Source organism: Phodopus roborovskii, unplaced genomic scaffold (genome assembly GCF_943737965.1).
Source record: "Phodopus roborovskii unplaced genomic scaffold, PHOROB, whole genome shotgun sequence".
Lineage (NCBI taxonomy): Eukaryota > Metazoa > Chordata > Mammalia > Rodentia > Cricetidae > Phodopus > Phodopus roborovskii.
Window position 1 is genome coordinate 367,729 of NW_026126525.1, and position 12,387 is coordinate 380,115.

The window sequence follows — 12,387 nt, forward strand, 5'->3', positions numbered from 1 at the left end:
CAGAGCATCAAAAGTACATGCTAAATACTCTAACCTCAGAAATACTTTTTTAAAGGATACATGGCTAGAGCTAAGAGGCATCTGCTGTAACCTCAGACAAGATGATCACCTGAGTCCAAGACCTCATGGACAGACGAGGCAACATAGTTAGATTGCCTCTCAATAAAGAAATTAATTACTTAAAATACATATATAGCTGAAACATGTACCTCAGTGGGAGAATGTATGCTTAGCATAAACAAAGCCCTGGGTTAAATACCCACCCAAAATGCAAAAAACACAGCTACTACAACAAAGGAGAAGCGACCCTCCCCACTGCTAGTCCAGAGCAGAGAGAAAACAGGGAAACCTCAGTGTTGAGCTGACTTTATGCTACCATCTCTGTTACTGATATTAGCCTCAAAATGCAAGGTCCTTTTTTCTTTCACTTTTACATGCATGTGCACTTTCACCACAAATGCAATGTTAAAACTCCTTGGAAAACCAAAGATATTTTATGATTTTCATGTCAATTTTAATCTTGAGGTCATACAACAAGCACTGTTTTCAGATGACACCTGAGTCACATATAGTTTCAAAGTTCTGTTTATACTCTCAACTCAAGTGCGTGCCAACGTACTTACTGTAGAGTAAGTAGCAACACAGGATATAAAGTGAAGCAACTTAAAAACAACTGAATTTCATACAGCAAAAATTCAAAGTTCTATTTTATCATAATTTTTATTTTTTAAAAAAAGTCTCAATCAGACAAGGCATGGTAGTACATGTCTTTAATATTAGCATGCAGAAGGCGGAGATGACAAGATCTCTGTGAGTTTAAGTCCAGCCTGGTCTAGATAGTTAGCATCAGGCCAGCCAAGGCTACAGGCTAAGACCCTGTCTCAAAATGAAAAAAAGAAAAAAGAAAAAAAATCTAAATCAATGATTTCTATTATAACATACCTTTTAGACTTTATGTTAATGACAAATCTCAATGTAATCTGATAAAAAAAAAACTGGGGGGCATGTATAAGCACTCTCTATATGTAAGGCACCAGCTGAGGTATACTTGTAAAGTGACACCTGTCAGGCAGTCTGGTTCCGAAGCGATTACATGACCATGGACACACCATGACTATAACATTAACAGAGTGTGATTAAATGCCTGAAGTGGAACCCTGTGAAAGGGAGTACAATACAAAGCAAGCTACTCTAACTTCCTTATTCTAACAGAGAAAACTGAGCTGAGAGGAACTGCACAGCAGTGGAAGGCAGTGCTCTCCTCATCCCCCACACTATCACTGAGTCAATCTTTCCTCACCACCCCCCTCCCACCCCCAGACAGGGTTTCACTGTGTAGCCCTGGGTGTCCTGGAATTCACTATTTAGATCAGGCTGAACTTAAACTCACAGATCTGCCTGCCTCTGCCTCTCAAGTGCTGGGATTAAAGGCATGTGCCACCACGGCCTGCCTCCTCCCTATCAATTCAAAAAGTATATATTTCTATTTTATAGATAGGTAGACAGACAGACAGGTAGATAGATAGATAATGATAGAGTATATGAATGTGTATTTCTATTTTATAGACAGACAGATTATATGAATGTGTTGCTTGCATGTGTGTCTGTACCCCATGTGTGTACCTGGTGCCTGTGGAGATCAGAATTTGGTGTTAACTCCCCTGGAACCAGAGTTAGGATGGTTGTGAGCCACCATGTGGATGCTTAGAATTGAACCCAGGTCCTCTGCAAGAGCAACAAGTGCCATCTCTCTAGCCCCTTTCCCTATCACTTTTAATGATGGCAAATAAAGGTTAATATTAGTGAACTATTTCCATTTCCCTATTGCTGAGATCACAGGACCATATTCATCTGGCTGTGGATCAGTCTTGAGTTTGCCTTTGCCAATACTAAGCCTCTAATAACAAAACAATTTAAATGAACAGTTCTTTTCTTAGATTATGTAATAAGGAAATTCTTACACATAGTTTTTAAAAGCCAGCTGTTTATCAGATTCAAATGTAAGAGGGAACTTACTGCAAAAATGTTCTAAACTCTGAAGCTTCAACACTGTCCACAGGAACAGGCTTGTTTGTGAAATCACTCGACATCTGTCCGAGGACGTGGGAATAAAAGCCAGGAGCTCTGGCTAACAAGACTGCCCTGTGCACTTTGAACAGAGAGCCACCGACAGAAAGAACAGTGTCTGTATGGATTTCTTCCCTTAAAAGTCTGTCAGGGAAGAGGGTTATAGTTGGATTAGTGATGCTTAAAAAAGGTAACAGGCTTAAAATAACCCACATCCTTAGAAATATACAATAAACAAAATAATAGAGGTCAAGTGAGATGGCTCAGAGGGCAACGGTGCTCATCACATGAGGCTGGCGACTCAACTTCCTGGAACCCACATAGAGGTGGGAGAAACCAACATTACAGAAGTAATATAATAGAACTGGATTTGAGTTCATTTTAAGAACACTACATTTAATATCGGTTTTGACTCTGATTTCCTAAAAATTCACATTCAAAACAAAGATTTCACTAAAACAAAAGTAAAAACATTTAAAAATAATCTATTAATTCTACTAATAAACTGTATTTTCTGAAACTGTCCTTGTTAGTTTTATGTCAACTTGACACAAACTAGAGTCATCTGAAAGAAGAAACCCCAGCTGAGAAGATGCCTCCATCAGATCCAGCTGTGGGGCATTTTCTTAATTAGAAATTGATGAGGGAGATTCATGATGCCATCCCTGGGCTGGTGGGCCTGGATTCTTCTATAAGAAAGCAGGCTGAGCAAGCCATGGAGAGCAAGCCAGTAAACAGCACCCTTCATGTCCTCTGCATCAGCTCCTGCTGAGTTCCTGTGAGTTCCTGTCCTGACCTCCTTCAGTGATAGACTACAATGTGGAAGTGTCAGCCAAATGAACTTTTTCTTCCCCTCATTGCTTTGATCTTGGTGTTCCAACGAAGTATTAAAACTCTAACTAAGAAAGCTCCTTAACTGATTTCCCTTTAAAATGTACCTTCTTGAGTTTTATAAAGGAAACACGGAGCAGAAAGTTAACTTAGCTTCTGACTACTAATGAATCAATTGTTCAAAAATCACACTAAAACTGAACCAAAAATGTATATAGTCAACACTAAGAAACAAGATGTAACAACAGACAATTCAGATTAGAAACTATTACCCTTTTGTTAATTACCAAGTCTAAAATACAGCCTTGGATGCCAAGAATGTGACATTTAAGCCTTTTCCCATCCCCACCAAACAGAATTAATCCTGCTCTAATCTATTATTCAAAATGACACATTCAGGAGGTAAACCCATTTGAATCCCTAGTGTACATATGTAGTTATGGCAAAGCCCTCTGATTTCACATATGTATAAACTGAAAAAACAAAAAATAGCAGAAAATTTCATAATCTATCCATTTGCCTCTTTTTACTATGTATTTCTGCTCTCTACATACTTAAAACGCTTTGCCTCACTATGCCAAATCACCAGTATCACCAAGGTATGGACTCTCTGAGGACTTCTGTGCTGCAGGATATAATTGGCAATCACACCAGTGCACCACAGGAGGACCATGGACCAGGTAAAGATATCCATTACAATGAAGCTTGGAAAGCAGCCAATAGCACTCAAACTCCCCCAAGACTAGGCTAATGTCTCCTTCCCCGATCCCACTACACTAAGTTCAACCCTTTATTACAGCATTTCTGTCATTGCATCATTATTATTTTTATGCACCTCTCCCCACTATATAATGAATTCCCAAAGGGCAAAACCGTATGTCATTAGTACACAGAAGAGTCCAGTGTTTACTTGTCTGCTGATCACATTTTACACTAAAGACAACAAATGACTCAGAGCAGGGCAGCTGGGGAAATTTTGCAAACATGTCTTGCTCCATCAGTTTGTCACAGAGACTGTTTTTGAAGGTAACTGACTTAATGTTATACAAAATGTGTTGTGCTGATCCCTGTTGCTGGTGATGTGGATGCAGACTTCCCACTCTAGAGGCCCACACTGAGCAGTCTTTTCCTGTGGTCAGTTCCCAGGAGATGCAGAGCCTGATGATTTAGCGTTCGCCTTTATCCCCACAAGTACGTTACCTGCCCACTCCATCAAGGAGAGCACCAAGCCTGGTTATCTTCTCTAGACATACATACCTGCTGTAAAGTTTGATATATACATTAGGCAGATTATCTACTGATAAAATAGATACATACAATACTATACTATAGTCAAATGCATTCAAAGCTTAACGACAGCCGGGTCTACAAAGTGAGTACCAGGACAGGCTCCAAAGTTACAGAGAGAAACCCTGTCTCAAAAAAATAAAAAGAAAAAAAAAAAAAGAAAGAAAAAAGAAAAAAACAAAACAAAAGCTTAACAATAGCAATGTTGTTTTCTCAAACTGTAGCTGAAACCTCGAATTATTCACTAAATTTGTTCCTTTCTCCCACCCAGCTTCTCTGACAACAGTAGTAACCCTTCAAAAGTGAGTAAGGAAGCATTTGATTGGCAGCCAGCTGAGGATACCAGCCCAGCATACTGGAGGCCCTAGGTTTGATTCCCATATGCCTGGAATTACAGACACACTAGCGGTGGAAGCTGGAAAATCAGGATTGGAGTTTATACTCAGTCTCTTTCATCTGTGCCCATCTGGTCCACATTAGACACTGCCTCAAAACAACAAAGTCAGATCCAAGTGGAAGCCAAACAGCACTGGGGAATCCTGTTCATAATACATGCTAACTAGACTATTTGTTGCATATGCATACATACATACATAGCAAATATAAAGCTTTTTATTTAATAAAACACTTGTATCAGCTGCAAGTGTATCTTGCAGTTGTTGTTGTTGTTGTTGTTGTTTTGGTTAGTTAAAAGTCTGACTCAGACTGACTTAAACTGAGTTTCCCTGAAAATCTTACCACCTCTTCTAAAGTGAGTAAGGAAGCAATATCAGGAAACATCAGTAAAATTGAGTGTTTACTGGCTCACCCAGTACTAAAAGCTAGAGGAAAAGCAGGCTGAAACCAAGGCCCTTTTCCTCTTTGCTGGCTACTGTTCTGATCTGCCATAATTTATTTTATATTGATACGGCATCTACAACAAACAAGTTCATTGGCTCACAGTTCTGGAGGCTAGTAACTTCTGATTTCAAGATGTTAATATCTGGTAAAGGCCTCCATGTTTCATCATCACAATGTGGCAGGCAAGAGGGCAAGCAAGACCAAAAAAGGGCCAAGGTGCGCTCACCCATCCGCACAGGTCAAGGCTGATGTCAGGCATCTTCCTCTTTGAGATGGGATCACCCACTAAACCAGAAGCTGGCTCGATGGTTAGGCTGGCCGGCAAGTAAGCCCCAAAAAGCATCCTGTCTGCTTTCTAGGTGCTGAGATTACAGTGTATGCTACCACATCCAGCTTTTTGGTGTAGGTTCTGGGGTACTGAATTCTCATCTTCATGCTTGAACTGCAAGCACATTACTGGCTGAGCCATCTCCCAAGCCCCAAATTTACTTTTTAACAAGGGACATAGTTTCACCCATAAGAGTTCAACCTTCATCCACAAGAGTTTACCTTCAAGGCCTAATCACAACTTAAGGGTCTGCTGCTCCAATGACAGTTAAATTTCAACTTGTATTTTGAAAAGGACAAATATTCAAATCAGCGCATAACCTATAAAAAGCACTGGGGATTCCTATTAATGCTTAGTTACCACTAAACACTTTGTAAGTATGGGCTATGTACTAAGAACATAAAGGCAACTAAAGGAGTAAAACATAACAGTTACCCCATGGAGTTTTAAGTACAGAAAAGAAAACCAGGTCTGGACATTGAAAGAGCAGGATACATTCAAAAGCAAGTACACTCCCTGACCCCAACCTCACCTGCCCCAAACAAGACACCACACCAGACTATATACAAGATGAGTATATTAAATGTGATCGTTAAAGACTTTGCAAGAGCTGGTTGGAAAAACAACCCCCAGGAGGGGGGTTCCTGGCTTTGTTCTTTACAATGTAAATACTAACTGATCCATAAGGTGTTTTGATTGTGGTACTCAACAAGGGACTTTTAAAGGCAAAAACCACATCCTGGCATCTCTGCAGCTGCAGACATAAAGGAGAACAAGCAGCAAGGAACTTAACAGGCCCTGCTGCTGGAGGAGGAGGGTCAACAGCCTGAAACATGGGCAAATCCGTCTTCTAAAGATCAGTCATTGCTGGGTAGAGTGGGACTTGAAATGAGAAGGATGAAAACTCCTTCATAGTACACACAGATGACACCAGGAGCTAGGTGAGGGTCAGTGATGACAGACAGATACATAGGTAATAAAACTAGAGCTCAATGGATATAGAAGTGAAGGCGAAAAATCTGTGGTTTGGATAAGCAATGCTGGTGATGCCACCAACCTTTAATCTGTAGGTGCTAGCCCAATTTCTCTCTTCAACTCATCTCTTCAGATGTATCTGTAGTTGTCTTCAAGATAGAGCCTCATGAATATTCATTATAAAGTTGCTTTTCAATTGTCCTAGGATTTGGAGACATTTTCTATTGTTCCCTTTCTCAGCTCGCCCACATGTCTTCAGTCAATAACCCTGTTAACTTTTTCATTTCCTGCTGTCAGTATGAAATCCTCAACTACCATGAGTCCTGGCTGACTTGTTTCTGACTTCTCTTTTCTCAAAGCCTAGATCTAGACATTAATTCTGAATAGTTCTATAAACTACCTGAAAATCCATCCCAGACATTTAAGTAGAGAAGGGTCTATTATCTACAGTTTCAGTCTATCTATTCACCCTCACATGCTGCTGTTTTGTCTGCCATCACCACAGACATCTTCCAGATAAAACAGTCTGTCTTAGTGAGAGTTATTACTGCTGTGACAAAACACCATGACCAAAGAAACCTGGCTTACACTTCTACACTGTGGTCTATCACTGAATGAAGTCAGGACAGGAACTCAAGCAGGACAGGAACCTAAAGGTAGGAGCTGATGGAGAGGCAAAGAAGGGGTGCTGCTTACTGACTTGCTCCTCATGACTTGGTCAGCCTGCTTTCTTACAGAATCCAGGACCACCAGCCCAGGGATAGCATCAGCTACCATGAGCTGGACCCTCCCTCATCAATCACTAATTAAGAAAAGGCCCCACAGCTGGGTCTGTTTGGAGGCATCTTCTCAGTTGAGGTTTCTTCTTCCAGATGACTCTAGCCTGTGTCAAGTTGATATAAAACTAGCCAGGACACAGTCAACTCTACTTATATGATCCTGTTTTTTTTTTCTTTTTTCTTTTTTCCATATATCCCAATACCTTCATCTTATCTGAGTTGCACTGTATCTAAGCCAATGTTAGCTTAATATGTTAGTTACGAAAGGTAACTTCTACAGGGATAGTCTATGATGATCTGGGGAACCAGTGGCAGCACTCTAAGAGTGTTATCTCCCTTCTATCCTCCAGGGAAGGAATACTGAGATAATATAACATTTCCTTCCCAGAAGCCCATCCCTCATGCAGCTACTTCCAGCACGGTGTGGTGTCAGCGTGGCAGGGCAAGACACTGCGGATGCCATTTCGGGGTTAATTATAATTTGCTCGCCTCAGTAGAAAATCCCATGAAAAAACTACCCACTTCTATTCAAGGAACCTGAAGTCAAGATGCCCCAGCTCTAATGTGGCTTCTTTTAAACTGCCAACTTCCCCCTGTAGCTAACCACTTAAGTTCTCTTACAATGCCTGACTGCTGGTGGGAAATTCCCCCTGCAGCTAGAGGTTTTCCCCCTCAAAAGCTCCTTGCTCTAAAGGCTCTGCGTGCCTAAGTGTAGACTGGGCTGGCAGGAATGAATACTTTCAGTTGGCTATACACTTTGTCTAAGTAGTCATCTCTGGCAGAAATGTTCTCCATAACAGAAGAAAGCAGCTTGCCTGCCTTTGAGTCCAAACTCAAAACATAACTTTTCCTTTTCCTACTTGCTATCCTTTTCTTTTAGACACTCTAGACTTTCCAACACTTCTTTGGAAATACCGTGCACATCAGTTGGTACTTGTCCTCCATTGGTGAGACTGGCAGCTTTCTCAGCCCCAGACACCTGCCAAGATTTACTACCTTGCCTATTGAGTCCGTTTTTAAATTATTTTATTACTGAGACTATGAATCCAGAGAAGAAAACCTCAGTTTTCTCGGTAACATATGGAACCCAATGTTGAGGATCCCACAAAAAAAAAAAAAAAAATCCAAAAGAAAGGTTTGTAGAATAAGGGTCAGAGAAATTGTTCAGAGGTTAGAAGCACATACTGTTCTTGGCAGAGGACCTGAGTTTGGTTGCCTTCACTTACATCATCCTTATAAGGCTTCCCAGTAAGAAATTACTCTCCACCCTTAGCACGTGTCTGGCTATGGCTAATTAGTGTCCAAGGAAGAGCTGGCCTTGAACAGATTTTACTAATATGTACACACTTCAGGCTAATCCATTTCACAATCGCCGTCATCCTTAAAGCAAGTCCCTGACCCAGGTTGTACTTTGAACAATTTAAACAGAGACAAGAGATTGCAAGTCTGGCGACTTGGGCAGACGAGGCGTTTGCACACCAAAGAGATTGCCAGAATTATCTTAAATACACCAGCGGAGTTCTTTTAGAATAGCTGTCACCTAGGGTCATTTTTCCCCTCTGGCAGAATTATGATTTCCTTTTAAGAGGGAAGGGGTGATTAATGGCAGGCTAGGACTTAATGGTAGCTGTGACCCTGCACGGAACCCTGTTAGAGATAGGTTGTTCAGTCCTTCATTCCAAGTAAACACTCGTCTTCCCACCTGTTTCATTTCTCACTTCTTTAAAAGACATGGTTTACGTTTCCGGACCTGGACACAGTCGGACCTCAACAACAGCTCCTGGGCCGTGTGTAAACCTTTTAGCAAGAACTGGTGCTGCTACACGTCACTGGCTTTAACTTTCATCTTCCTTCTGAGTACGGGGTCTGCAACGCTCGACACAGGTTCCTCACGCCGGGCAAAACCCCTCTGGGAGATGGGGCGGGCGCAGGGCGAAGCTGGGAGCGAGCGAGGGGGGAGCGAGCCGCGCTGTTCCCGCCCTCCTACCTGAGCACATCGCGGCTGAGCTGCTCCGACACCACGACCTTCAGCCTGCGCCGCTCCCCGGGCCCCTTCCTGGACAGCCCCTTCGGGCAAGGTCCGGGGGACCGCAGAGGCACCGCGGGGGTCGCGCCGTCCGCTGCACCCGCTGCACAGTGGGCCATTGTCGGCCACGGACCCCTGTGTATCTGGTCCCGCGGTCCCGGGAGGGGGGCGTCCCCGCGGCGCGCGGAGCCCCTCCCCCAGGAGGAAAGTTTCCGCCCACCCTCTCCTCGTTTCCAGCCGGACCCTAAAGGCGGCGGACGCGGCACTAGTAGCCCGCAGTCACGTGGGCCGGGCGCTGCGCGCATGCGTACTCGCTCTGTTTTACACCGGCCTGCTGGGTCCTTACTACTGTCTTGGTAGGGGAAGTCGTTGGCCTTATTCAATTCTTTAGTGAGCGTCCTGCATGGCCGCGTCCTCTGTCCTCTTTATCTGTGAAGGACAAGGACGGGGTCGCGACTGAGAAGGTAGATGCAGATACGCCAACTTTTTTTCTTTTCTTTTTGGCATAACAAAAGTTGTGTTTTATTTCGCTGAAGGTCATCACACATGCTTCACACTCCTAACTATGGTCCTGAGCCTGTCTAGCAGAGGCTGCTCACCTCCCCGAAGGTCGAGTCTAATCTCTAACATTAGTCTCTGATTCCAGGTTCGGGATGCTGGGAGACTCTCCAGCCGCTGGGCAGATCAAGGTGGCGCTCTCTCCAGATGTGCAGAGCAGAGCATTGCTCTTGGTCTCTGTATACTGTCCAGTGGGCGTCCTGGGGTTCTAGTCCTGTGTCACAGGCTTCTGGATGAGGCTCAGTCTTGAGTGCAATGGAGGTCCTGACTAAGCTATTTTTGCGTGTCTAAAAGGCCTTTTTTTTTTTTTTTCTTTTTTACTGTTTTCATTACACCTTATTGGAAGTCAGCTTTGAGTAATAAATGCCTTTGGTTAAGAAAAGCTTGAGCGGTAATCCTCCCACCGCTCTCTACTTTCGTGTCTGCTTAACTCCCCTGTCCCATGTCAGTTTGCATCTCGCCACTGTACTTTATCTGCCCCCTTTTAAAGGCTCCCCCACACCGATAGTCCTTTTCAAGTTGTAAGGCTTTTATGGGTTTTCTAAGTTGAACACAACTCTAAAGATTACAAGCTGAGATCCACTTTAATTAGTGCAAACTTGCAATATGTGTTAGGTCCAAAGGAAACTTCCATTTCCCCAAATATCTCTCTCTCTCTCTCTCTCTCTCTCTCTCTCTCTCTCTCTCTCTCTCTCTCTCTCTCTCTGTGTGTGTGTGTGTGTGTGTCCCTCTCTTATTCACTCTGCCCCTGCTTCTTTCATGACCAGGTCCAATCTGCTGCCCGTGTTCAGTCTGCTACTGTCTATCTATGCTCTGGTCTCCACCAGATGCCTCTGGCTGTCTCTCCCTCCTGTAAAAAAACCTTCCCCTTAACCATGTCATGTCATCAATTTATAAACAGTGTTCACCTTTCTAGCTACTGTCATATGTATTTTCCCAATTCTGTGCATTTACCTGCAAATCACATTTAATTTTTCTTTATAGCTGAATAAAATCCCATTATATATTATCAGGTCCAAAAGATACCCCAAGCACTCCACAAAGGGCAGGCCACTGACTTAGTACAAAATTGAGTCTAGGTTTGGCAGAAGGGACACATGGTTCTCTGTTGGCATACACTGGCGGCATCCATCAGCATTTCAAAATCCATGCTCTCCACCAGCCCACCCCATCCACCTGCAGTTCCCTATTCACAAGTACCCAGAATACTTTTCAGTGTCCACACTAGCCTCCTGGCCCTTCTCACCCAACTCACTCCTCCTCCACTATGCTAGCTCACAGGCATCACTCCTCCCTGATACCTACCCATTCTCTATATAAAAGCAAGGTCTTTCCCTGAGTACCCACTATTCTCACTTCTCTGCCCTAGCCGTGTCCAGTCAGTTTCTTTTTCTCTCCACATTGGGCTCTTCCAGATGCCTCTGGGTATTCTCTTCCCCCTGACCACAGAGTGGCCATTTCAGTCCTTTCTTTTCCACAGTCCTTACATGGATATGTGCGTTCTCATTGTCCGTTCTTCTGTTGGTGGACAGGTAGACTGATTCCACTTCCTAGATGCTGTGAATAGAGCACTGCCATCCATGCTTGAGCAAGTATCTCCAATGTAGGACATAGAATCCTTTTAATGCCTTCTAGGGATGTTTTCTCTGCCAATTAAAGAATTAAAGGGCAAGAAAGATGTCACCAGGAATCCTAGGGAGCCCCAGTGGAGTCCTTATATGATACCCATCAAATCAGGGTCTCCTTACTGGGGTTCTTAATCTTATTAAAGTAATTTAAGAATGAAAACAAACAGGAGCTTGACCATTTGTTATCGATTTAAAGGAAAACTCCAGGGCAAGCAAGCTATAAATCTTTTTAAATCTGAGTCTATTTGTTAGGTTGCAAAGCGGTGTTTCTGTTTCTGTCTTCTGTGTAAATGAGACTACAGGCATGCACCATGTGCCCAACAAACATTTCTTCAGGGGTAAAAATGGTACTATAGGAGCCTAATTGAAACAACCCCTCAAGTATATTTTAAACATAATTAAACCTCTGTGTTGGTTAGTTTCTGTCAACTCGACATAAAAGTGAGGTCAGGCCAGGCTGAGGACAAGTCTGTCCATGTGGGAGGTGCCAGCCCCCTGTGGATGGTGCCTTCCCTGAGTGAACCAGTCAATAAGCACTGCCCTCCATGGTTCCCATCTCTGCTCCTGATTGAGCACTTGCCCTGGTTTTCTTCAGTGATGGGCTGTGATCAGAACATGAATCAAATTGTAAGGAGTAAGGTTTTTCCCCCCACTGCTGGACTTGTCTCGCCGCTGTGCCTGCCCCAATTAACACACCAAGACTCTGCATTTGATACAATGCTGTTGGCCAGGTACTAGTTTCTTATCGGCTAGCTCTGTCTTAATTATTAACCCATTTCTGTTAATCTAATATTTCCACGTGCTCTTACCGGAGAGCCGGCTGGCATCCTATTCTCCAGACTCTCCATCTTGACACCTCTCTCCTCACTTCCTCTTTCCTCCTCATCTCCTAGTCCCGCCTATCTTGCTTTCCTATTGGCCAATAGTGCTTTATTCATTAACCAGTATGAGAAACATATTTACAGAATGACATCTCCCATTATCAAATCAACCCTTTCTTCCCCAAGTTGCTTTTCAGGGACTGAATCTGTGCCATTTAGAGTGAAAACCACTGAGTTTTTACTCAAA

At 43.2% G+C, this 12,387-nt stretch overlaps 1 protein-coding gene across 1 annotated transcript in view; it reads right to left on the reverse strand.

Moving 5' to 3' along the window:
- The window catches only part of Btbd8 (BTB domain containing 8), a 55,686-nt gene extending 46,434 nt beyond the window's left edge, over positions 1-9,252 (reverse strand). The window contains exons 1-2 of the mRNA XM_051198388.1: positions 9,095-9,252; positions 2,017-2,211 (exon numbers count right to left, since the gene is read on the reverse strand). Of these exons, the coding sequence (XP_051054345.1) occupies positions 2,017-2,211; positions 9,095-9,252 (353 nt within the window). The remainder of the gene's footprint in view (positions 1-2,016; positions 2,212-9,094) is intronic.
- Between the last annotated feature and the right edge of the window lie 3,135 nt (positions 9,253-12,387).